This window comes from Triturus cristatus, chromosome 9 (genome assembly GCF_964204655.1).
Source record: "Triturus cristatus chromosome 9, aTriCri1.1, whole genome shotgun sequence".
Classification (NCBI taxonomy): domain Eukaryota; kingdom Metazoa; phylum Chordata; class Amphibia; order Caudata; family Salamandridae; genus Triturus; species Triturus cristatus.
In genome coordinates this window covers 328,797,318-328,824,749 of record NC_140592.1, presented here as the reverse complement: position 1 = coordinate 328,824,749, position 27,432 = coordinate 328,797,318, and the positions used below count along the sequence as shown (strand labels likewise).

Sequence of the window (27,432 nt, the reverse complement as noted above, 5' to 3'; positions counted from 1 at the left end):
TCCATTTGTGGTAGTGTGGGCGAGCAGTAAGGATTTGTCAGAGGGAAGTATTAAGCATTTGTTGTACACAGACAATCAGCAAATGATGTCACGCACTCAAAGACTGAACTCAGATCAATTTTGTTTGTATAAAATTGTTCGAGGCATGTGGGCTGCTGAATTCATATCTGTGCATAGATCGCCGCCTAGTGTTGGGTCCGGATGTTTGCACGTTGTTGTCCTGGAAGAGTCTTCGAAGTATCCTGAGATAGGTGACTCCTCCCCTGGACTACAGTGCGCATTGGCATCCTCTCCATCCTCAGATTGTTTTTTTCCGCCATTGGGTTTCGGATGTGCTTATCTTGACTCAAGTTAGGAAAATCTAGTTTCAGGCCAAAAGGCCTTTAGTTTTCGACGGTACTGTTTCCGATCGGTATCGACAGTTTACAGACTAGTTTCGCGATTTTAACAACTTTTCGGATCCATTCAATCCGACCATCGACCGAACTTCGACGATGGAATCGAGGACCCCATTCAAGCGGTGTCCTGTTTGCCACGCCAAATACCCCCATATCGACGTCCACCCGGTGTGTAACAAATGCCTCTCACCGGATCATGACGAATCGAAATGCATAGCCTGTGCCCGATTCCGATCCAAGAAGACTCTACGGAATCGACGAGCCGCGCGACTGGAAGCGCAGCAGCCGGCACCGGCCCCGGCCAACATCTTCAGCACTGAGGACGAAGATGTCGAAAGCGTTGAAAATACACCCTCCAGCCCCACTTCCGAACACGGTTCCCGATCGGAAGATGTCGAAGAAGAGCTTTTTCACAGGGAAGAAGCCGACGATGAGGTAGGAGACTACGATGAGGCCTTAGGGGCCGAAGAAGGTAGCTCCGGTGAGGAGCAAGGCCTACCCGTCCAAATGGAGGATATCCCAATGGGTCAGTCGACGGCTCCGGTCGAGGGATCGCCTTCGGGCCTTACCCAAGACCAATCCCGCAGTTCCTCGGCCCCGCCCTCTGGCCCGGCCACGGACATTCAGCAAGAGCCATTGTCACCTAAAAAGACTGGTTTCCCTACCACGAAACCGAAACCACTCATCGCACCGGTTCAACAGAAACCGAAAGTGAAACTGACACTGGTCGGCTCGAGGACCACCACACCTTCGACGCCAGCCAAACCCGTCGGCTCCGACCGCACCAAACGGGACTTCGGTGCCGAACTCGCTGCAGCCGATGTCTGCGCCGACCCAAAAAGGAAATCTATCGGTACCGTCAAAGCGCCGAGGCCCCCGGCACCGAAAAAATCGGCACCAGCCATCAAGGTGAAAATGGCCACTGCATCGCTATCCACCTCGAAGGCAGCGACTAAGGTACATTCATCGACGCCGTCGTCGGCTCCTACCCCTCCTCGGCTCCTACCCCTCCTCGGCTCGATGACCCGGTGACTTCGAAGAAGTCCACGCCTGCCGATACGGAACCTATCGGCGCCAAAGAACCATCAGCGTTCCAGGTGCAACAAGTGGCAGCGTCCTTGAAACGCATCAGGGAAAAGGCAGCCCTCAAGACCTCGTCGGGCTCCGAACCGAAACGGGCACAGAAGGCACCTTCGGCACCGGCCAACATCACCTTTTGGTCTGCCGCCATCCACGGCGCCGAAAATGTTCGAAATCAGAACCCGCGTCACACAGACAAGGTCCCCATCTACCGAACACTCCACTACTGGGACATCACCGTCCCACTTCATCGACGCCGACACCGGCAGGCTTATGCTCCAAAAGCGGAAGATCACTTCAGGGCACGCTTTAGACTCTTATAGGATCCCGCTAAAACAAAAAATGCCGGCGGAATCGGAACCAGTTCTTTATGAACGCATCCACACCTCTTACACAGATCCATCATTCTCTCCAACGCACTCCGACACTGCTGCAGTGGAGGACTACATGGGTGACGACATCATCTACCCTGAAGACATGGACCCTGAGGGCCAGCAAGACCCTGATCAGGTCTGGGATGACCCCGTAGAGCCTGGTGCCGCCCTGGATACACAGGACACGCAACTTTATGGCGCAAAAACGTCCCCCACAGAGGACACTGCTGCATTCAACGCCCTTATTGAACGTGCCGCAGCCAATCATGGAGTGCAACTCCACTCAGACACTATCGAGGATGATTTCTTGGTGGACACTTTCGCATCCTCAGAGGACTGTTAAAACTCTGCCCATGTTAAAGGGTGTCCTAAAGCCAGCAAAGGACATTTTCAAAGAAACCACCAGGGCACGGGTCATAAACCCCAGGATCGAGAAAAAATACAAACCCGCACCTGGGGACCCCACGTACATTAGGAGCCAGTTGCCTCTGGACTCCATTGTAGTTGCCAATGCTCGCAAACGAGCACACTCGCAGACAACTGGTGATGCTCCTCCCCCGGACAGAGTCCAAGGTTCTAGAAACCTCCGGCAAACGGATTGCAGCCCAGGCAGCAAACATATGGCGCATCGCCAATACACAGGCCCTCCTAGCTCGCTACGACCGTTCACACTATGACACATTAGAGACCCTACTCCAACATCTGCCAGAGGAGTACAAAGAGGCAGCGGAGCTCCTCATCAGGGAGGGACAACTGCTCACAAACGCATCCATCAAGTGTGCACTGGATGCCGCAGACACAGCTGCAAGGGCAATAAACACTAGCGTCATGCTACGACGACACGCCTGGTTACGAATCTCCGGATTCAAACCTGAAGTCCAAAATAACATCCTCAATCAGCCGGTCAACCCAGACTACTTATTTGGACCGGAGGTTGACACCACCTTAGAAAAGATAAAAAAAAGACACGGACACTGCGAAGTCAATGGGGGCTCTGCAAACGCAAACTTTTCGTAGTGGCTCCTTTCGTCGCCCCGGAAATAGAGGTGCAGGTAGAGGACAGGGGGCACAACAATCCTACAATAAAGGGGGCACACAGGGTTCCTACGATAAAAACACCCGAGGTGGATATCGTGGCTCCAGCACCAAGGGCAGAGGACGTGGTTACGGCAATACCAGGTCGTCCCCCAAGAACAAAGTGACGCCCTCTCCCTTCCCCCCGACCACATAACACCTGTTGGGGGGAGACTCCAGCGGTTCCTGTCCACGTGGAATTCCATCACCACAGACAGGTGGGTCAAAGATGTTATCCAACATGGTTACTGCCTCGAATTAACTGCCACTCCACCCACCATACCGCCAAGGCACCGTCCTATGTCCTCAGAGCACTTAGCGTTATTACAGCAGGAGGTGCTAAGTATGCTGCAAAAAGGCGCAATAGAGGTTGTGCCCGTACACATGCAGGGAACAGGGGTGTTCTCTCTGTACTTCTTAATACCAAAAAAGACGGGTCACTCAGACCTATTCTAGATCTGCGACCCCTCAACCACTATATTCTCTCAGAGCATTTTCACATGCTTACCCTGCAGCAGGTTCTCCCACTCCTCAGACAGGGAGATTTCCTAGCCACGCTGGATCTCAAAGATGCGTATTTCCACATACCCATACACCCGTCACACAGAAAATATCTCCGGTTCACCATTCAGGGTCAGCACTATCAATTCAAAGTCCTCCCCTTCGGAGTAACAACAGCACCCAGAGTTTTCACAAAGTGCCTAGCTACCGTGGCTGCACATCTACGGAGGCAACACATTCACGTCTACTCTTACCTGGACGACTGGCTTGTTCAGGCAAAGTCAGCCCAGCAATGTGCCAGCCACATGTCCCGCACCATTCAGCTCCTTCACAGTCTGGGATTCTCACTAAATTACCCAAAATCACATCTCCAACCCGCACACGTACAACAGTACCTAGGTGCGACCATAAACACTCTGGCAGCCACAGCTCAGCCAAATTTAGTGAGGATCAGCAGCATGCAAATGCTGATTTCCAAGTTCAAACCCCAACACTCCCTTCCTGCGCGAGTGTTCATGCAGTTGATAGGCATGATGGCCTCCTGCATTTTCATAGTCCCACACGCGAGACTACATATGCGCCCACTTCAGGAGTGCTTAGCACGTCAGTGGAATCAGGCTCAAGGACAGTTGAAAGACCTAGTGTTGGTGAGCGGTCGGGCATACAACTCTCTGCATTGGTGGAATCCACAAAACCTTTGCAAGGGCCGACCGTTCCAAGCGCCTGTTCCAAAAATAATACTGACAGCGGACGCGTCTCTCCAGGGATGGGGAGCTCATGTACTCAATTACACAGTGCAGGGACTATGGACAACACAACAAAGGAAGATGCACATCAACCCTCTGGAACTGTTGGCAATCTTCCTAGCCATGAAGGCATTCAAAGTACATCTGTGCAACAAGGTCTTGTTGATCCGGACGGACATGACTGCCATGTACTACATACAGAAGCAGGGAGGAACACACTCTCCACAGTTTTCTCATCTGGCTCAGAGCATGTGGAAGTGGGCCATTCAGAGGAACATATTCCTCATGGCGGAACACCTCCCAGGTAAGGACAACCAGATGGCGGATCTGCTCAGCAGACAAAGCCACCAAATGCACGAGTGGGAGTTACACCCATCAGTACTCCAACCGCACTTCCAGCAGTGGGGTCATCCAGAAATAGACCTTCGCGACAAGCGAAAACGCAAAATGCCAAAGCTTTGCCGCCAGGTTCCCACATCCACAGTCGCAGGGCAATGCGATATGGATGAACTGGTCCGGCAGATTTGCGTACGCTTTTCCCCCAGCGCCATTGATACCGCTGGTGGCACGCAAACTGCGACAGCACTCACTGACACTCATCCTGGTTGCTCCAACATGGGCACGCCAGCCATGGTACACAACCTTTCTGGACCTTTCCGTGGTGCCGCATTAAAGGCTGCGGATCAAACCCGCGCTTTTGACGCAGAACCATTGAGAAATTCAGCACCCAGATCCCCAACAGCTGAACCTGGCAATCTGGCTCCTGAAATCCTAGAGTTTGGCTACCTAAACCTGCCACCTGACTGTATGGAGATCATTAAGGAGGCCAGGAGACCCACTACCAGGGCTTGCTATGCAGCTAAATGGAAAAGGTTTGTCATTTATTGCAACAACAATAACATTAACCCGCTAGACGCATCCATTCAAAATATAATCTGTTACCTCTTACACCTATACCGATGCAATCTGGCATACACCTCAATACGTGTCCACTTGACCGCAATAGCAGCCTATCTCCAGAACAGGCAGCACCTCTCGTTATTCAGAGTGTCTGCCATCAAAGCTTTCTTGGAGGGACTTAAACGAGTAATTCCCCCAAGACACCCACCATCACCGGTGTGGAACCTCAACTTGGTCCTCACCCGACTGATGGGTCCACCCTTCGAACCTCTCCACTCATGTGAGATTCAATTCCTCACCTGGAAAGTAGCTTTCCTAGTGGCAATCACTTTGTTACGAAGAGTTAGTGAACTCCAGGCACTAACCATTCAAGAGCCATTCATACAGGTTCACGCAAACAGGGTCGTACTACGTACCAACCCCAAATTCATGCCCAAAGTAATATCGTAGTTCCACATGAATCAAACTATTGAACTGCCTGTTTCTTTCAAAATCCACAGAAGGTAGCAGAGAGAATGCTCCATACACTAGATGTAAAGAGAGCCCTCATGTACTATATAGACAGAACTAAGGTCTTTAGGAAGACAAAACAACTTTTCGTTGCCTTTTCTCCACAGCACAAGGGCAATGCCATTTCCAAAGCAGGTATAGCCAGATGGATCGTTAAATGTATTCAAATTTGCTATCAAAAGGCTAAACGCACATTAACGATTCCCCCACGAGCCCACTCAACACGTAAGTTAGGGGCGTCCATGGCTTTCCTGGGAAACATTCCTTTACAGGAAATATGTAGAGCAGCCACATGGTCCACTATACATACATTTACCAAACACTACTGTGTGGATGTACACTCAAAACAGCAGGCAGCTGTAGGACAGGCTGTTCTCAACTCTTTTTCAGACCGCTGCAGCTGGCACTGGTAGCCGCCGCTAATCGGAGGTACTGCTATGTATTCTATGCACAGATATGAATTCAGCAGCCCACATGCCTCGAACTGAATATGCTACTTACCAGTATGCATCTGTTCTTGGCATGTAGGGCTGCTGACATTCATATCGCCCACCCTCCTCCCCGGCGCCTGTAGCAGCTGCAGCTCTCAATTACTGTATAGCATGGTCATCACTTTCTGTATCTACTCCATCACTGCCACAATGGCGAAAAGCAATCTGAGGATGGAGAGGATGCCCATGCGCACTGTAGTCCAGGGGAGGAGTCACCTATCTCAGGATACTTCGAAGACTCTTCCAGGACAACAACGTGCAAACATCCAGACCCAACACTAGGCGGCGATCTATGCACAGATATGAATGTCAGCAGCCCTATATGCCAAGAACAGATGCATACTGGTAAGTAGCATATTCAATAAAGTTTATTTTATTTCTTAAACCAAGCCTGGCACAGATAAGTGAAATTAATATTTTGCAAAGTCCTATGCAATGTTTTACAATTGGATGCAGGCTCAAATGCAGTTTGATTAGAAATACAGGTAAATCGGAATATCAAAATTACTGTTCAGATTACGTTTTAGGTACGTTTCAGATTACTTTTTAAGTTACTGTTTCTACTCTGTGTGATATGCCTAGATATCATACTGGGACATTTCCTAAAGAAAAGTAAAATAGTTTTGCATAGTTGTAGTTTATCAGTTTACCATACAAATCAACTCCACACTTACAATGACTGTTTCTCTGAACAATGTTCTATACTTATGGAGAGAAATGAAATTATTGGTTACCAGTTAAGTACTCGGCCTTTGGGGTTGAGGTTCTGGGGTTAGAATAAGGGTCCCACCATGGTCAAGGATGCACTCTCAAAACACCCTCAGCTGCACTGGGGCAGCCGAGTGCTGAGTCCCAATGTTATCCAATGGGGGATAAGGGGCCTCCGGTTGGTGGCTGCTTACAAGCAGGCCACGGGTGTGAGAGCAAAGCTCCTGGTGTTAGGCTCAGGGCAAAGGGGATCTGAGTACACCCGTAACGGCGCAGCAGCGGCTGGGTGCAGGGTTCTGGCTTGGGGTCGGGTGCCATGTTTCAATGGGGATTCTCCGGTTTCATCAAAGACTGCAGGCTCTGGGATGAAGATCTTCTGGAGGTGACCACTAGTTGGAGAGGTAAGTTGGGATGCTGGGTCAGTCGGTTGGGCCACCCAAGGCCATGGGACTTTATGTGCAGGGATGTCTTTAGGCATTGGGTTTTCCTTATCAGCTCTTGTCGCTGTTGGGTGGATCCTCCAAAAAGAGGCTGCAAGCTTTGCTTGGAGATTCGGGGCAGGTCAGATCACCAGATCTCAGGTCAGGGTCACCAGGGAGACCTCCTTGAGGTGTTGGGGCCACTCAAACTCGGGCCATGGGCTACGGGTGCCAACTCACGGAATTTGCCAGTGTCTGTGGGTGAACAAAGCCAGTGTTTACGGGAGACCAAATCTTTTCTGTGGAGGCAGGGAAGGTCCTCTGGGTTCCTGAGGTGGCTGGCTACAGGACATACCGGAGTTTAGCTTCTGCAGGTTCGATGTGGGGACAGGCTGGTAGGGCTGGGGCCAAGTCAGTGGGCGGCATCCTTCTTAGTTTCAGCACTGCTTCTTTAGTTCTTCTGTATGGTTCTTGTCTGAGGGAAAGGTTTGGGGTAGCCCCTGAATACTGGATTTAGGGTTGTTACATGCAGGTAAAGGTTGGGCCATTATGGTACTGTGGAGTTCGTAATGACAAATTCCCAGCACCATATACTCTTAATGACATTACTGCACTTACAATTTCTAAGAATTGGTCTATACACTGTAGGGGTACATGGCTCGCGCACTGTGCCCTCACCACTGGTATAGTGCACCCAGCTAGAGGGGTGGCTCACCTACACCAGGGCAGTGGGTTGTAGGCATGGTTCACAGGGATCTGTGCCATGTTGACTCTTCACTTAGTTTTGCACCAAAACACACAGCCTGCAAAGCTAGTTTGTGTGTAACGGTACATGGCCTCCAAGGGTGGCAGAATAAGTGCTGCAGCCCGTTTGAGGCCTTCCCTGGCCACAGTTCCCTTGGTACCTATGGGCCGAATCAGAGTGGCCCACCGGTCACAGCGACATCACTTAGCGCTCCAGAGTCTGAGTCAACTGTGTTGACACCTCCAGGACTCCCAGACGTCGCCATTAGCCTCTGCCGCCCCCCGCAAGTAGCTGATAAGGTCAAATCCGATCTCAAAAGCCACCCCTGTATTTAGCCGCTCTGCACACTGGAGAAAAGAACCCAAGGTGCACCTATGTCCCTGAGCCCTCCAACTTAGCTGCCGAGCTGTTGGTTCCTCCTGAGAGTCATCCTGGACCAAGCCTGCAGCCAAAAAACAAAACCGGCAACTTCCATTGCAAACTGGGCACCCGATTCCAAACAGCACCCTGCCGCCGCTGTGGGTGGACCTTGTGTGCTAATTTGGATCCCCCTTTTTTCCTGAGCCGAACAGGAGTTTTGTTCCCACAACCTTATGGCCTGCTCGTTGCAGCCACCAACAGGAGGCCCCCTATCCCCCATTGGATAACATTGGGCCTCTGCACCTGTCCGCCCTAATGCTGCCGAGGGTGCTTTGAGAGTGCATCCTCAACCCTGTGGAAACCCTGGTTCTAACCCCAGAAATCCAACTCCCACAACAAAGTACTTGGCTGTAAACCGACAACTTCAAGTTCAAGGCTTGTGAGCTGTAGATCACATGCTTTTCATACGCCTACCATCTTGTGTTGAGCCTGGATGTTTGCACTTTGTTTTTCTTTGAAGAAGTCTTTCCAGTCATGAGGTAGGTGACACATGGGCATCGACTCGATTGTTGAGCTGTTTTTTCCGCCATCGGGTTCGGACATGTATTGCTGCACTCCTGTTCGACAGTTTCTCGGGTTCCCCTTAGTGTGCAATCCACTTACCCTCGACGGTATTGTTATTCGATCCAGTTTTCCATTCTCTGCGTATCGTTCCGAAAAATCTTTCAATCGGAAACTTCGTGGAAGGCCGTTGGATCTAGCCGCGTTGGGCCAGTTTGCAGTCGAGGGAACGGACTCAATTTAATTTCTGTCCTCTGCCATGCCTAGTACCCGCACACCTACTCGCACAGTCTAACTTGTGCCTATTTCCCGGAGCATGACTAACAAGACAGACGATCCAAGAAGACACTCCGTGACAGTCTGGCTCGACGTCATGAAATGCAACACCACAGCGGCTCCACTCCGGATCTCTTTGGAGAAGATTCCAAACTTGATGTCTTTGACGCTGAAGTAGCAGAGGAAGAACAACATATTTCCATGTCAGGAGGCGACTCCGACATGGACTAAGACATCCCGCAGGGTCAGCGTACTGTGAGTACCGATCCTCCCCTGCCCCAAACTCTATACCTCTGCTCAAGAGAAAAAGGCTCCATTCCCGCGTCTGCCTTCGGGCCAAGGTCGACACTGAAACCATGTTTCCGACGCCCCGCCTTCAGGCCCGGCGCCAAACTAAATATTAAAGCCTTCCAGCTTGGGCTAGAGTCAGCCGCATCTGGGCACTGAGCCGAAACAATCTGCACCAAAGCATGTTTTGGTAACAATCCCTTCGGTACTGTTATCTTCAGATCCGAACACTTCAACACCGACCACATCGGCTCCAAAAATATTTTCACCGAAACAAAGCTCCTGCTCCATCAAAGGAGCCTCACTTCGACGTCCCGTCTTCAAACCTGAAACAAAAGGAACTAGTCATCAATCCCACAACTGGACATATTCATGTAAAATTGCTATTGAAACGCAAACCAGAAACTGAGGACACTTACCACATTCCTTTTAAGAGGAAACATGTTGGTACTAACCCCTCCTCCTTCCAATCATCCCCTTCCCCAACTAACACAAATTTAATAACGCCCACAAATTCACCACCACACCCCTGACAACCAGGATGATTGGGATGGGGTAGACTAGAACAGTCCTTATCCATAGGACCATTATAATACAGATCCAAACGCGGATAATGATCCAGACTTCTACCCTACAAAACCCTCTCCACCTGATGATAATGTAGGGTACATAGTTAATAAATAGAGCTGCTGAATATCATGGAATTCAGCTTCATAAAGAGTCACTGGGAGGATTTTCACGTAGAAACACTAAGCTCTTCCCAGACATCAACTCATACATTGCCTATGCTTACGGGCATGCTAAAACATCCGGACGACATTTTTAAAGATCCAGTTCGCGCAAGAATTCTTCTACCAAGGGTAGATAAAGAATAAATCTGCATCAACAGATCCAGTTTATATCAAGGGTCCATTACCATTCGATTCCCTAGTGTTTTCTGATGCCTGTAAATGGGCAAACTCACAAACCTTGGCGGATGCCCCTTCTCCAGACAAGGAACCTAAACTAATAGATGCCTCTGGAAAAAGAGTAGCCGCACAGGCAGCCATACCCTGGCGCTCTTACCTAGGTATGACATAGCTATGATGAATTGAAACAATTGCTCCAATTTCTACCTGATGAACATAATGCTAAGGCACAAGACCTAATTCAGGAAGGGAAACTAATTTCAAACGCTTCTATTAAATGCGCTTTAGATGCAGCTGACACTGCCGCTCGTGCATTCAACACCAGTGTCTTGCTAAGGAAGCATGCCTGGCTTAGAATGTCATGGTCTAAACCTGAAGTCCAGCCTTCTATATTAAATTTACCTCTTGGTAAATAGCATCTCTTTGGTCCTGTGGTAGACACTTCCTTATGGAAGATGGAGGACACCGACATTGCAAAATCTATGGGAGCCCTTGAGTCCCCATCCAGTCGGGATTCTTTTCGTCGCTCCTTCTACAGACAACACCTCAACATCATATAGAGGCAACAGTCAGTCACCCTCTTCGATAGGTTACTTTCGAGGCGGATTCAGAGGCAATAATGGTAAGGGAAGAGGTAACGGTTCCACACCCGCACCTCCCCCTCAACAAACAACCAGTGATTTGCTGCTTCTTCCCCCTGATCATTCCACACCTGTCGGGGGACGTCTCTCCATTCCTCCCCATCTGGCAGCCAATAACTTCCGACAAATGGGTCCTAGGAATTATCCAATCTAATTATTGCTTGTAGCTTACCAACAATCCCCCATTCATTCCTCCACGTTGACACAAAATGTCACCCGAGCATCTACACCTCAAGCAGGAGGTTCACTCTCTTCTGCAAAAGGGAGCTACTGAGCCTGTACCTTTACAATATCAAGGATCCAGCGTGTACTCCCAATACTTACTAATACCCCAAATGGGCGGCTCTCAGGCCTATACTGGACCTCAGAGTTTAATCCATACATTCACTCGGATCATTTTCACATGGTGACACTTCAACAAGTTCTCCCATTCCTACAGCAAGGCTACTTTGTCTACTCTAGACTTTAAGGACGTATACTTCCATATTCCAGTGCATCCCGCTTATCGCAAATATCTCAGGTTTGTGGTAGCGGGAGAACACCACCAGTTCAAAGTGCTTCCATTCAAAGTCACCACTGCTCCCAGAGTATTCACCAAATGCCTGGCAGTAGTTGCTGCTCACCTGCGAAGACAACATATTCATGTCTTCCCATATTTCGACGATTGGCTCATCAAAGCCATCTCTCACCCAAAGTGACTCCAGTACACTCCAATAACAGTCCAGTTACTGCACAAATGTTGACAGTCCCATCTCCAACCGTTCAACACGCAAACATGTTTAGGAGCCACTCTCAATACTCCAAAAGCTGTAGCCTGTCCCAATGCTGCCAGAATCTGCAATATTCAGGCTCTAATTTCAGTTTCACCCCAGTCAGTCCTTGCCAGCTAGAGTACATATACAACTACTGGGAATTATGTTGTCTTGCATCATGCTAGTTTCCCATGCAATACTTCAAATGCGTCCCCTTCAGGAATGCTAAGCACGTCTGGGGAGTCGCTCCTGGTCAGTTGTCAGATCTAGTGTTGGTAGACGGTCGCACCCATCGCTCTATGCAGTGGTGGAATCCACAAAACCTAGCCAAAGAGTGGCCCTTCATTGACCCAGTTCCACAGACCGTTCTAATAGCAATCTCATCGCTCACTGGTTGGGGAGCCCATCTCCAGACTTTCAATTCAAGATTTGTGGAGGCAAAAGCAACTTCTGCTAGCAGTATTTCTAGTGCTCCAGGCCTTCCAAACTCACCTTGCAGGCAAAACTGTTCTGATACGCACAGAGAACATGACAGCCACGTATAACATACAGCAAAGGGGGGGGCACTCTCCAGCTGTCAAGACTTGCACAAGCCATTTGGAGGTGGGCCAAACATCACAAAATGTATCTCCTGGCAGAACACTTCTCAGGAGGTAAACAATCAGATTGCAGATCTTCTCAGCGGGCAGACAACAGATTCACGAGTGGGAACGTCACCCTCAAGTTTTTCTCCCATTCGTTCAAATGTGGGGTTTTCCACAGGTGGATCTGTTCGCAACATGCAAAATGCCCAATGTTCACCTCCAGGTATCCACACCCATTGTCCAAAGGCAATGAACTATGGGTGAACAGGTCAGGGATATTTGCCTAAGCTTTTCCGCCTCTCCCCCTTCATTCCACTAGTGGTTTGGAAGCTCAGACAAACATCCTTCACACTGATCCTAGTAGCTCCCACATGGGCCCATCAACCTTTGTTCACCACCCTGTTGGAGCTCTCAGTAGTTCCTAATAAAAAAAAAACTACATCTCTCACCCTGGATCGTCACACCGAGCAATGGAGAGAATACGTCCAGATCTCAAAGATCTCAACCTAGCGATCTGGCACCTGAAATCGCAGTTTGGCTATCTGAACCTTCCACCAGACTGAATATCATTAAAGAGGCCAGAATGCCTACTACAAGGGCTTACTACGCTGCTAAGTAGAAGCGGTTTGGTTTGTTTTATATTGTAATAACCATATCAACCCGCTAGATGCTTCTATTCAAAATATCATTTATTTACTACACTTACAGCAGTCAGGATTAGCTTACATATCCATACGCTTACATCTTGCTGCAATAGCTGCTTACCGTCAAAATGGCATCTGTCCCTTTCCAGAGTACACGCTATCAAGGCTTTTATGGAAGGACTTGAGTTATTCCACCAAGACTTCCACCTGCTCCAGTGTGGAATCTTAACATTGACCTTACCAGACTAATGGGTCCACCCTTCGAGCCATTGCACAAATGTGAACTGCAATTCCTCACTTGGAAAGTTGCTTTCCTCCTTGCTAATAACTCACTGAGGAGAGTGGGTGAGCTTGAGGCACTAACCATAGAGGAGCCATTCTGTCAAGTCCACCAAAAGAAAGTGGTCCTTTGCTCTAACCCCAAATTCCTACCCATAGTGGTATCTGCCCTTCACATCAATCTGAGTTGCCTGTGTTATCCAGTATTAGGGTATATTTCATAGATTCACATGCCTGAATCATTCCCCGTCGTCGGGGTGGGAGTCACCGGTAAATAACAAAGCAATGTCTCAGACATATATAGTAACAGGCCCCAAAAGGCCTTAGCTTAGTAAGCGATCGACGTCCTTATGTAAAAAAAGGACCACATTTTGGCCAGTAGCCAATCAGCTAGCACCACCCTCTAGAACCTTCCTAGAAAGAGCTCTAGTCCCTCAGATTTTCTACCGCACTTCGTGCTAAAGGAGTCTCCACTGAGCTCTGCTCATTTCTTCTGGATTTCCAGTGTTTCTTGCTACAAACTAACTTGATTTCGTCATGGCTGATACCCCAAAGAAGGGACTATTCAGATCCTGTGCTTCATGTGGGAAGAAGAGGCTTCACGTGGACGACCAGCATAAGGACTGTCTTTATTGCCTTTATCCTAGCCACAATTCGAAAGACTGTAAGGTATGTCGTACCTTTTCATCTAAGACCGAGAAGGGCGCCTTTTAATCTGGCTGCAAAGGCTGAAGGACAAGGAAACTGTTGTGTCCTCTGAGGAAAGTGAGGGTTCTTCTATCTCTTCTCACTCCTCACATAAAAGACCACGGGTGTCCTCTCCGGGCCCTTCGTCGCAGCCACCTCAAAAGAAGACGCACAAAGTCTTCAGAGGTCCTGGCCTTGCCTCCGCCAGGAAATGTTTCTCCTAAGGCTGTACCACATACCTTTTAAGAAACCAGTCTCCACCCAGACGACGACGACCTCTTAGACGGTGGCTTCGACGACGAGAAGATCTCCGTCGACAGCAATCTGTTACTTCTTCGGCGACACTGTCTACGGTTACATCCCACTCTGTCTTCGACGACCACTCCATCGTCGACGGCAAGTAAAGCTATCTCGTCGACGGTAGCCATTAAAAAATCGTCGATTACACTGCCGACGGGAGCATCGACTACGTCCCCATCGACGAAAGCTTCCTCGTAGATGTCGACATCCTCGTCGACTAGGACACAGTCGACGAAACCATCGTCGACGACTAAAGCACCGTCGACGTGACCATCGTCGTCGACGCCATCGTCGACTAGGAAGCCATCATTACCTTTGCCGACGACAGCACCGTCGACGACTACCTCGACGACGTCTCAAATGCAAATGATGCCTGTTTCACCATCTACAACTCTACCGTCGACGGATATGGACTCTGATATGCAAAGTACTTATGTGCACCTAAAAATAAGCGAACGTGCACTGACTCCGGCCCTCACTTCACCCAGTAAGGTCCCAACCTTGCCTCTGACTCACCTTTTTGACGAGGAAGACTCGGATGACGCCAGTCTCTTTCCTGCGGCGACAAGTCCATCGCAACTACACGTAAAATATCAAGATGTCTCAGACTATGAGGACATTAACCAGGAATACGTGCAGCCCCCACCTTCCATGGTTTGTCTGCGTCTCTGGTCACAGATCTCCAATTCTTGATTTCGGATTATAAACAGCGGTTTCCGATGCCGGCACCTTCCCCGATGCCAGCTGGGCCTTCAACACCACGGCCACGACCGCCTCCTTTGGTTTTGCTGTCCGAGCCTGTCCCATCGCCACTTCGTCCCACCACGGACGACGAAGATTAGGGGGAGCCTGAAGGAGAGCTTCAGGACACTCCGTCTCACCAGGATGAATGGGATGACTACATCCTTCCCTGTCCGGTTTCCCCTGCTCCTACCGCGGCTGACTCGCCGCCAGAGGACATTGGCGGTTTTCATAACCTCATAGAGCGGCCCAGCGCTTCCAGATTCCAATGCCCTCGCACCAACAAGACTGTTTCCTTGATTTTAAGGAGCCTTTTAAGAAGTCTGTCTGGGCGATTCCAATAATAGATTAAATTTCTCCAAATTGGCAAGCAATAACTACGGACCGCTGGGTCCTACAATTCGGCCATTCTCTAGAATTCATACAGATCCCCCCTCAAACCCCTCCCCGCCAAATGCTTCACAAAAATCTACGTCCTTTACTTTTAGAAGTGAAGATTATGCTCCAAAAGGGAGCTATAGAGGGTTCCCCCAAATCAACAGGGAAAAGGGTTTTACTCCCGCTTCTTCCTCATCCGGAAAAAGGAGAAAAAAATGGAGACCTATATTGGACTTGAGACACCTGAACAAGTTTTTAAAGAAGCAGTCGTTTCGTATGATCACCATTCAGGAGGTATTACATCTACTCAATGTGAACGACTACATGGTGTCGCTAGACCTACAAGACGCCTACTTTCATGTACCAATACACCACAACCACAAAAAATTCCTACGATTCATGGTAGCGAGCAGACATTATCAGTTTCGGGTTCTGCCATTTGGGCTCAAATCGGCGCCACGCATTTTCACCAAATGTCTAGCTCCAGTGGCTGCATACCTACGCCATCACTATCACCAGGTCTTCCCATATCTAGACGACTGGCTTATCAAGTCTCCATCTCTAGAAGGCGCGACAAGGTCTTCCAATGCTTGTCTGGGGCTTTTCGATTCACTTGGACTAACTCTCAACCAGGACAAGTCTGTCCTGCAGCCGTCTCAGTGCATGCAATTTCTGGGAGCTACACTAGACACCATACGGCGAAAAGCATTCCCATCACAGGAACGCAAGGACAAACTTCGGTCTTTAGCGCTCCGGATAATGTCCAGAAAGACGCTGTCAGTGCGTCTCTTCAAATCCCTACTTGGGATGATGTCTTCTTGCATCCTATTAGTCCTGCATTGCTGTCTTCGGATGCGACCCCTTCAGGAAGCACTGTCGGATCAGTGGGTCCAGTGTACAGGGTCCTTCGAAGACATCATCCACGTGACTCCTGGGATCAAACGGGCTCTACGATGGTGGGTTTGACCCCAGAGCCTTTCTCAAGGCTTGTCTTTCTTGCTTCCTACTGCTCCTCACATAATCACCACAGACGCCTCCTTAGAGGGCTGGGGGGCTTTCCTTCAAGAACTGCAGATAAGCGGAAAGTGGTCCCCTTCAGAGAAGATACTTCATATCAATCTTCTAGAACTGCGCGCAGTCTATCTAGCTCTGGTGGCCTTCCTTCCAAGAATCAAAAACTCCATAGTGCTTGTCCGAACAGACAACACCACGACCATGCACTTTTGAACAAGCGGGGGGGAGGGAGAGGGAATCTCGCTCGCTGACACTCTCGCGCGAGTCGCAAAAAATTTGGTACTGGCTGCTCCTTCACATCTCTCTCCTAGCAGATTACGTTCCAGGTGCACACAACGTATTTGCAGATTATCTGAGCAGGAGACAGGCAGCCTGCCACGAGTGGGAGCTGGGTCAACTAGTCAGCAACATATTTGCTCAATGGGGCACCCCTCTTATGGACCTCTTCACCACCCAGCAAAACGCCAAATGCCAACACTTTGCAAGCTGGCATCCCCAACCAGGGTCCCTGGGGAATGCCTTTTCGATGGCATGGTGCAACGTCTTTGCGTACACCTTTCTGCCGTTTCCCCTGATTCCCAGGGTACTAAGGAAGATGAAAGCGGAGCCCTGCACTCTCGTATTGATAGCTCCAGCGTGGCCACGCCAGCACTGGTTCACTGAGCTTCACCTCCTTTCCCTGGAACCTCCAATCAGATGGAGGATGTTTCCATCTCTTCTAACGCTCAACAATCAGCAGGTTCAACATCCGGATCCGGCATCTCTCAGGTTATCAGCATGGCTCCTGAGTTCAGAGAGTTTCAGGGCTTAGACATTCCTCTGGACTGCAGACAAATTCTAGCTCGAGCAGATAGTACCAACAAAACGTACTCGCTCAAATGGAGGAGATTTTGTATCTGGTGTAAAACAAACAGGTTACACCCTCTTTCTTCCACCCCGGAGCAAGTCCTGCCGTACCTCCTGCATCTGGCAAAATCTGGTCTTGCTCATGCCTCCATTAAGGTCCACCTAGCAGCAATATCACTTTTCAGGAGATCCTCTACGGGTCCATCATTATGGCCTCATAGACTCATTAAGCAATTCCTTAAAGGGCTGTTTCGAACATTTCCTCCAGTGAAGCCTGTTCCACCAGCTTGGCATCTTAACAGTGTTAGCTCAACTAATGAAACACCCGTTTGAGCCTATACATAGAGCAGACCTTAAGTATGTCTCCTGGAAGGTTGCGCTCCTGTTGGCCCTTACCTCGGCGAGGCGGGGAGCTCCAAGCGTTCTCAATCCAAGACCCGTTCATTCAGTTCAAACAGTTTAGGGTCCTTCTCCGCACGAATCCAACGTTTATTTCTAAAGTTCCATCTCAGTTCCACCTTAACGAACCTATTGTGCTGCGTTCATTCTTCCCGAATCCACAAACAGTGGCGGAGAAAACTCTACATTCCTTGGACATTAAGCGCTGCCTAAAGTTTTACATTGATAGAACGAAATCATTTCGTAAGTCTAATCAACTTTGTAGCGTACAGTAGGCCTCAAAGGGCTACCGCTCACCAAACAGAGCATTTCCCGCTGGATTTCTTCAGCCATCACCTTCTGTCATCAACAGGCGGAACGTCCACTGCGATCAACAGTTTGTGCCCATTCCATAAGGGCCATGTCTACTTCCATGGCACTGTTTGCAGGGGTGCCCATTGTAGACATTTGTAGAGCGGCCACATGGAAGACGCCGCATACATTCACCAAGCATTACTGCCTGGACACGGAGATCATGAAGGATGCGTCAGTGGGTCAAGCGGTACTCCGTCATCTATTTCAGTAGAGGTGAGCCCTTTCTTTCATCCCACCATCCTTGCCTTTTTTACACACATTTCGCACTATAATGTATACATTGGCTGAGTCTGTTTTCTAGTGCTTCTTGTTTTTCACATGGATGTGTTATTATCTAGTGACTGGATATGTGATATACCGGTCAATGTGCTTATCATTGCTTACTACTCTGATTCAGGCATGTGAATCTATGAAAGCTACCCTAATACTGGATAAGGAACGCGTTACTTACCTGTAACTGCGGTTATCCACTATTGGTATCTTTCATAGATTCACATGCAACCCACCCGCCTCCCCTGGAAGGGCTCTCTTGGATCTCTCAGTGATACAACTACTTAGCACTGTGCTTACGAAAATCTGAGGGACTAGAGCTCTTTCCAGGAAGGTTCTAGAGGGTGATGCTAGCTGATTGGCTACTGGCCAATATTTGGTCCTTTTGTACATAAGGACGTGGATAGCTTACTAAGCTAAGGCCTTTTGGGGCCTGTTACTATATGTCTACTGAGACATTGCTTTGTTATTTACCGGTGACTCCCACCCCGACGACGGGGAATGATTCAGGCATGTGAATTTATGAAAGATACCAATACTGGATAACCGCAGTTACAGGTAAGTAACGCGTTCCTTCTTTCCTCAACCCGTTTCAGTGGCAGAATGAGCTCTACACACATTAGATGTTAAACGAGCATTATTGTATTGCATAGAAAGAACAAAACCATTTCGTAGAACTAAACAGATCTTTGTAGCTTTTGCTCCATCACACAAAGGCAATCCTATTTCTAAGTCTGTCTGGTATTGGTCGGTGGATAGTTAAATGTATTCAAACCTGCTATGCAAACCCTAGAGCACATTCCACCCGCAAACTAGGGGCTTCTATGGCTTTCTTAGGAAACATCCCCATAGCTGACGTCTGTAAAGCTGCAACATGGTCTACATCGCAAGCATTCACCAAGCACTATTGTGTAGATGTTAGCGAGACACAACCTAATGTTGGCCAGGCAGTACTTAGGACACTCTTTCAAACAACAGTTACAGGTTAGCCACCTCTTTGGGAGAATGCTGCAGTATAGTCCATGCAAAGCATGTGATCTACAGCTCGCATGCCTCGAAAGGATAATGTTACCCAGTAAGCATCTGTTCTTGGCATGTAGATGTGTTGATTCACATGCGCCTACCCACCTCCCTGGGTTCCTATACCTGTTGCAGTTCGCTCTTACTTTAGATACATATGCATGGACATGTCTATTCTACTCTTACTAACTCCATTCTCACCCTCTATGGAAAAAAGCAATCTAACAATAGAGTTGATGCCCATGAGCACTATCACCGAAAGGAGTCACCACCTACCTTGTAACTGGAAAGATTTCTTTGAAGAGAAACAACTTGCAAACATTCAGACCCAACACTAGATGGCAGGAGTGTGCAAAGCATGTGAATCTACAGCTCTACATGCCAAGAACAGATGCTTACTGGGTAAGTAACATTATCCTTCCTCCCTTAGGATAGCATTGACTGCTTTTCTTTTGTGTGGAGTTGGTTTGTATGAAACACCTAAGGAACTGCATATGTGTAAAAATTTAACTACTTACCTTTTGTCTACAAAATGTCTCGGTGAAAGATCTAGGCATATCGCACTGATTAGCAATAGTAACTTACAGGAGTCCAAGAAGTAACATGCACAGTAATCTATAAAGTAACTGATAAGTAATTTTGAACTGTTGACTTGCCTGTAAATCAACCAACTGCATTTGAATCTGCTTTCTAATTGTATTGGACTGCATTATACCTGCAAAAGAATTATTTCACTTACCTTCACCAGGCCTGGCTTGGTGTTCTAAAAATAAATATTTTTATATAAACAAATTGGTCTGAATTCAGTCTGAGTGTGTGACATCATTTCTTGCCTGAGTGTGTACAATAAATGCTTAACACTACCTTCTGATAAAACCTTACTGCTCGCCCACACTACCGCAAATGGAGCAAGATATTATCTACTTTTAACTCTGTAAGCCTTTGTGGTTCCACTCATTTTGGTATAGTACATACAGAGCCAGCTTTCTACAGCTACTGTCCCCCGACCTCAGTAACGCCCTTAAATTTAGCATTTAAGGGCCCCCCTGAACATTATTCCTCAGATTCACCTGCTTCAGAAGGACTGGAGCCGTGCAGCAGAGGAGAAGACTACTGACTTGGCCCCCGCCCTACCGGCCTGTCTCCTCTAGTGACCCTGCTCCAAGAAACCAGTGTGGCCAGCAACCTCCAAGAACCCCAGGGACCTGTGCTGTCTTCAACAAAGATTGTCTCTCATGGATACTGGAATTGTCCTGCAAGAAACTAACACAAGGATTCTGGTTCCGCAGCACTTGTACGACTCTGCACCAGACGCCTGAGTCCAGGTGGCCCATCAACCCAGTGCAGTCTCCCTGGTGATCCTGACCTGGGAGACTACTTTGGACGACCTCTCCTGACCTCCCTCTCGACGTCTGCAGCCTCAACCTAAAGGGTCTACAACCGGATCTGGTGAGAAAAATCTGACTCCTAAACACACCCCTGCGTCCGCTGCCTCCAGGCCTAGGAGTGCCCAACTGAGTCCCAGCTTCTGCTTGCTATTCAACTTACCTCTCCATTTGTGGGATCCCTTAAGCAGCCTTCCTGACAAAGCCTGCTGACTTTTTCCCCAACTGAGGATCTCCATTTGTTTCAGCGAGGCCCCCCATGCCTCCTTTGCACTCTTGCTGGTGGTGGTGCAGTCTTGGTACTATTTGGTGGAGCCTCCAGGGCTGACGTTATCCCCCACCCAGGGCCTGTATCTCTGACCTGCAGGTACTTGCCTGTAACCAGTGCCTCTTCGAGGTGACCCAGCCTCCATAGGATAACATTGGGCCCAGTGACCTTTGCACCCGGCTGCTGGTGGTGCAGTACCTACATTGGTCCGACCCTTGCCCAGTGTTGACTAAAACCCCTGGAGACTGAATCTTAACAATTTACTTACCTGTAAGTTACTCGCCTGTATTTCCTCCCTTAGGAATGCATTGGGGTCTCTCTATTTTACTAAGTCTTGATCCTGAATACAAAGTATTTTCTACATTGACCAGCATTTCATGCACATGTAAAGTATTATTTGATGCTATGCAAACCTCTTGCCAATAACTTGAAAGTATTTAAATTGAAATGTCTACTTGGAACGGAGTTCAACTTGGTTTCTAGGGATTAAAGTAACTAAATGTTTTTCCAAACATTGGCTTGGAGTAAGTCATTGTGTGTGCCTGCCTTGTATGAGTTTGTTCACCAAATGTATTCACATTACCCTCTGATAAGCCTAACAGCTAAGCCGAGCTACCACTAAATTGAGAGTAAGGTGCGATCTACTTTATCCTCTGCTATACCTTTGGGGACTCACTGGACTCTGTGCACACTATACCTCTTTTGGTATAGTATTTTCAGAGCCAGCTTCCTATGCATGACCTAGCTATTTAATTTTCAAAATTAATGTATTAACTTAAATTGTAAGTGTTCCAAGATAATGGAAATGGACAGTACTTACTAAATATTTGCTATCAGATTCCCAGGCTGGAGAACTATTAGATGTAGGTAACAATTTTTTCAGTAGATTGTTAAGGGTAAGTGCTGATAATGGCTTGTAACATTGTGTTTATTTTCTGCAGCAATTATTCTTCGAAACATAGCTCCTCACACAGTAGTGGAGTCAATCATGACTTCACTCTCTCCATATGCTTCACTTGCTGTTGGAAACATTCGTCTCATCAAAGACAAGCAAACGCAACAGAACAGAGGTTTTGCTTTTGTTCAGCTTGCTTCAACTCTGGTAAGAGCAGTTATGTTAAAGATCAGTAGCCAACTTCTTTTGTCCAGCTGTTATGCTGTGTATGTATATTGCTGCAGACCTTCTGTGAAGTTAGCGTTGAAAATAAAATGTCATGTTTTTCTACGTAAATCGTTGTGGTCATGTTCGTCACACACCTGCTTTCTACTTTATAAGATTGGCATTCTTAAACACTTGCTCTGTAGTATTTCCCTTGTGGTGGTTGACTTACTTGGTAGTCTTCAGTACATCTTTAATAATTGTTTTTTTTTTTACTACCCATTTCACAACTGTAGATTTATTATTTTCCCATTATTGAGCACAGCTTGAGTGCATTATTTAGTGCACTATCTATTTTTAAAATGATCTGCATCTTGGAATACTTTGAGACTTCTAGCTGCAGATTCCTCAGCTTTTGAATATTCCCCTGGTGTGAAGCAGGATCTGGAAACTTTTCAGTAGTATCTCAGCATGCAGTCATGTGGTGCCATGTAGCTCCGCACTGATGTCCTCCAGCTCCGGAGATGGCGTGCGGAGCCCATATAGCTGCCACTCCTGAGCTCTGACTCTAGTTCCTTTCTCAGTCATTTACCTCAAACCTTTTCTTCTGTGTGCAAGGAATTCACCCTCAAACAGGTTTTAAACCTTGTTGGGACATTGCAAACAAATGTGTAACATCTCTCCACCATGCCTATGGTGTCTGGGTTGGGCCACGACCTCAAAGCCTGCAGTGACTGCTTGCCGATTAACCTGAAAGCCATTTTGTCCCTTGAGGCAAAACTGTACATTGCCAAGCATAAAAGGTTACATGCGGAAACAACTTTAAGTTGTGGTCTGCACCCAAATTTTCATCCTGTTCTCCAGTCGGCAAAGTCCCTCTAGAGCCCAATCTTCGTTGCGGTCAAAATCATCCGGTAAGGTGAAAATAACTCTTGAAATTTGAAGCAGGAATTTGCTCCCTTGTGCTGCTGTCATTCGTCGTAACTGCAGCCTGGGTGGCATTTGAACTCTCAATCTCGCTCCCGACTTTGTTGCAGATACGCAGCTGGTTCCAGCACAACCAGAGTTTCCTAGGCTAACAGCCAAGCCACCTCAGCGTAAAGAGCTTCACACAGCCATGCTGCACCCTCTGAATACCTACTGACTTACTCTGACGTTCCTGTAGGCCCCAAGGAGCCGATAGACCTTTGATCTGAAGTACCTCCAGCTGGTTCGCCCTTGGTGCCAGTTACTGAGTCAATCTTACATTTGGCTCCTGTCCTTACCCTGCTGCCGCCATCCCCACCTTCGCCGGCCGAGGCACTCAAATGCCTATGCCGACTCCAATGTCCGAAGAGAAGCCCCGATTGTGGACACATTCATTTTTGTTAGGCACCGGGAGATTGTTGTTTGCCCAGAATCACAGGATGTTGAGCATCGTTGCTGAGACTCGAACCCTGTTCCCCAGCTTCGAGGTCGGATGCTCTAGCCCAGTGGTTCCCAAACATTTGACTCCTGAGGACCCCCATTGAGTCACCACTGGAATCCAGGGACCTCCAAGCCATTGAGTCACCACTGGAATCCAGGGACCTCCAAGCAATTTGTATAGTTTAATATTGAAACAGTAATTCCAAAAAAATAAACTCACATTTGTACACAACAAAAACTGCAGTTACTAAGGATTTTAGTATTTTATAATGTAAGAATTGGTTAAAAAAAAACAACCATTTTAATGGGAAGGTTGGTGCTGCATCTCCGTGACTAACTTTCTAAATGGTTGGTTTTATTTTGAAGTAAGAGGCTCCTACTCCTGCCAGGGCCAGACTGGAAGCTCAAAGCAGCCATGGCAAATGTTTTCTGACCAGTCCCCATACCGTGCACACCAAGTGCAGTGAGTGAGCCGGACCACTACAAGGGGGCTTTGAGAGGCTCCCTTCCTCCCCCGCCCAAGAAAATTTTGGAAACAATGGTGCATTCTACAACCTACTTATCATTATATATCGAATTGTAGTAGATTAAAGTAAATGACCTTATTATGCACCAGGATACAACGATCTTTGGGGTTCTTCAATGATTCCCTTATCACCCTCCAACAGTGCATTTAATCTCTTCATAGCCCTTCTGTTATGTTTGTTTTATAGCACCTCTCATACCATTGTAGGATGTCAGAGCACTTTACATCACACACATATGAAGAAAATGAATCGTACGTGTAAATCAGTGTATAAAAAATGTTGCAAAAGGGGACTACAGGGTGTAGGATTCACAGGTCATTCATACTGGTAGGCGTTTTTAAAGCGTGCTTGGTCTGGAGAAGCACATACTCAGGTTTTAGAACAGAACACAGTGGTTAGCATTGACTTTAACAATAAAAATTATGTTCGAGGCATATGAGCTGCAGATTACACACTTTTGCATAGATCGCCATCTGGTGTTGGGCCCGGATGTTTGCAGTTTATTTTTCTTCTTGGAAAGTCTTTGGAAGTCACGAGGTCGGTGACTCCTCCTTTGGATCGTATTGCGCATGGGCTTCGGCTCCATCCTCGGATAGTTTTTTTCCGCCATCGGGCTCGGATGTAATCTTCGCGCTCCGGTTTCGAACATTTCCAGTTCGACGATCGAAGCGGAATCCTCACCTCACATCGCGGTATTGTTTCGATCGCGATCTCCTCAAATCAACGCACCTTCTCATCGACAAATCTTCGGTTCCAGTCGTCGACGGCAGCCTTCGGGCCTACCCAAGCTCCGGTCCCGGCTGATGGAAAGAACTCCATTCAAGAAGTGCCCTCGATGTGGGTTCAAATTCCCCCCACACCGATCTTCATGAGGTATGCAACCTCTACCTCTCCCCTGAACACAAGGCTTGAGACTGTCCGGCCTGTAAGTCTTTCAGATCGAAAAAGACTATTCCGGACCGAAGAAACATGGCTCCTCGACCTCCGTTCCAGTCGATATCTTCGTAGACTACATCGAAGATCCGGGACAGCAGCGCACCGAAGAGGACCTAGTCAGTGCTTCCGTGGCCGCCGACTCAGATGTGGAAGACATCACTCCGGCGCAGAGGGTCGTGAGTACTATACCACCCACGCCAACACCCAAAAAGGCTTCGGTCACGCCTTCGCCTCCGGGCCTAAGCAAGACCAGAGACACTGCTTCACACACCCCATCTTCGGGCCCGGTGAAGAAGCCAACTAAGCCTTCCGGCGGCTCGAAACCAGCCTGCCAGCGGTGCCGAGAAACACACTTCGGCACCGAAAAAGAAACCAGCCTCTACCTCGAAACCGAGCTTGGGGTCAAAACCCAGCGCTTCCGTACCGACGCCATCTCCGGTACCGACCAAACCCCATAAGACCTTCGGCACCGACACTTCCAAGCCAAAGCCCATCTCTGCGCCGATCAAGAAATCTGAGGTTCCCAAGCCCAGTGCTAATCAAACGGGCACGGACAAGCCTAAAGTCATCGGCCCCGAAAACTTCGCGCCGATGGACCAAACATTGTCACAGGAACTATTTACACCGGATCCCTTACAAAATACTCTCACCAGAGATCCAAAAACTGGACATCTGGCACTCTCTTCCAAAAAGACATTTGGACGAACCAGCTCCGCCTCCACCTCCAAAGAGGAAGGACTCTGCTACCTCTCCTTTCAGAATACCTTCCCCCACCTCCTCCACCTCCCCCACCCCCACCTCATCGCTCTCCGACCCCGTCTCCAGACGATGATGATCAGGGGGACCCATATCACGATATAGGGGATGTGCCCCCAGACCCCACCCCTACAGGATTCCCAGACCCATGGGACGACTACAATAACCCAGATATTCCCGACGTCCCACAAGATGACCTTTACCCTTCCAGGCCATCTCCACCGGAAGACTCATTAGGGTTCCACCATCTACTTCAAAGGGCGGCACACTATCACGGGGTAGAGTTGCAAACTGACCCAGTGGAGGAGGATTTCCTCCTCGACACATTTGATACCACACATAGGTCTACATCCATACTACCTATGCTTAAGGGGGTAGTAAAGTATGCGCCAGAGGTTTTTAAGGACCCAGTCAGGGCCAGGGTCATTAACCCACGCATAGAAAAAAAATACAAAGCTGCCCCCACAGATCCCGCCTATATCAAAGGGCCAGCGCCACTAGATTCCCTAGTGGTTTCCACTGCACGAAAAAGAACAAATTCCCAGGCGTCGGGCGAAGCACCACCACCTGACAGAGTGAAAGCTACTGGACGCATCAGGAAAGCGCACTGCGTCACAGGCAGCCAATATATGGCGTATTGCCAACACCCAAGCGCTATTGGCCAGATACGATAGGGCACATAATGATGAATTGGAAAACATAACGCACCACCTCCCTGAAAGATCTAAAACTAGGGCCAATGAATTAATTCAAGAGGGTAAGATAATCACGAACACCTCTATACGCTGTGCCTTAGATGCAGCAGACACAGCCTCTAAGGCCATTAATACTAGCGTCTTCCTCCGTCGCCATGCTTGGCTAAAAATATCCGGATTTAAACCAGAGGTACAAGCCTCCATCCTGAATCATCCCTTTGACCAGGAACACCTATTCGGCCCAAAGGTAGATGAGGCCCTCGAAAAAATGGACACCGATACGGCAGTCCATGGGAGCCCTACAGTCACACCCTCCTAGGCGCTCTTTTCGCCGCTCTTCCTTTCGGAGTACATCTACAGGCTACTCAGATAACGCATCCACTTCCTAAAAATCCCCCACTCAGTCCACCTCCACACGGGGTTATCAAAGAGGCGGCTATAGGGGCAAAAATAAGTAAAGGCAGAGGCAAAACAAATACCGCCCGCTCTACCACACAGCCTACCCAATGTCGTTGACCCCGCCCAACACCCCCCCCACCCTCCCGCTCCCTCCAGATCATCCAACTCCGGTCGGGGGCAGACTTCAAAATTTCCTTCATGTCTGGGAGACCATAACCTCAGACAAATGGGTGACCCAAATTATTCGGTCAGGATACTGCCTGGAATTAACATCTACCCCCCCCAAATATTCCACCCAGGCAACGCCCAATGTCACAAGAACATTCCACATTACTAAAGCAGGAGGTTATCTCCCTCCTACAAAAACAGGCAATAGAACACGTTCCCGTCAATCAGCAAAATTTAGGGGTCTACTCCCTATATTTTCTAATACCAAAAAGGGACGAGACTCTACGACCCATTCTAGATCTCCGGCCCCTAAACACATACATACTCAGACCATTTTCACATGGTAACGCTTCAGCAGGTGCTTCCGCGCCTCTCCCAGAACGACTTTCTCACCACACTGGACTTGAAAGGCGCATACTTCCACATTCCAGTACACCATGCTCAGAGTACCTCAGATTTGTAGTGGACGGACAACACTACCAGTTCAAGGTGCTCCCATTCAGAGTCACAACAGCACCACGGGTATTCACCAAGTGCCTAGCGG

The 27,432-nt window shown here is 48.4% G+C and overlaps 1 protein-coding gene across 2 annotated transcripts in view; it reads left to right on the top strand.

Moving 5' to 3' along the window:
* Positions 1–27,432, top strand: part of RBM5 (RNA binding motif protein 5) — a 327,789-nt gene that overhangs the window by 70,655 nt on the left and 229,702 nt on the right. For both annotated transcript variants that reach the window (XM_085625066.1, XM_085625065.1), the window contains exon 10: positions 21,843–22,003. In XM_085625066.1, the coding sequence (XP_085481192.1) occupies positions 21,843–22,003 (161 nt within the window). The remainder of the gene's footprint in view (positions 1–21,842; positions 22,004–27,432) is intronic.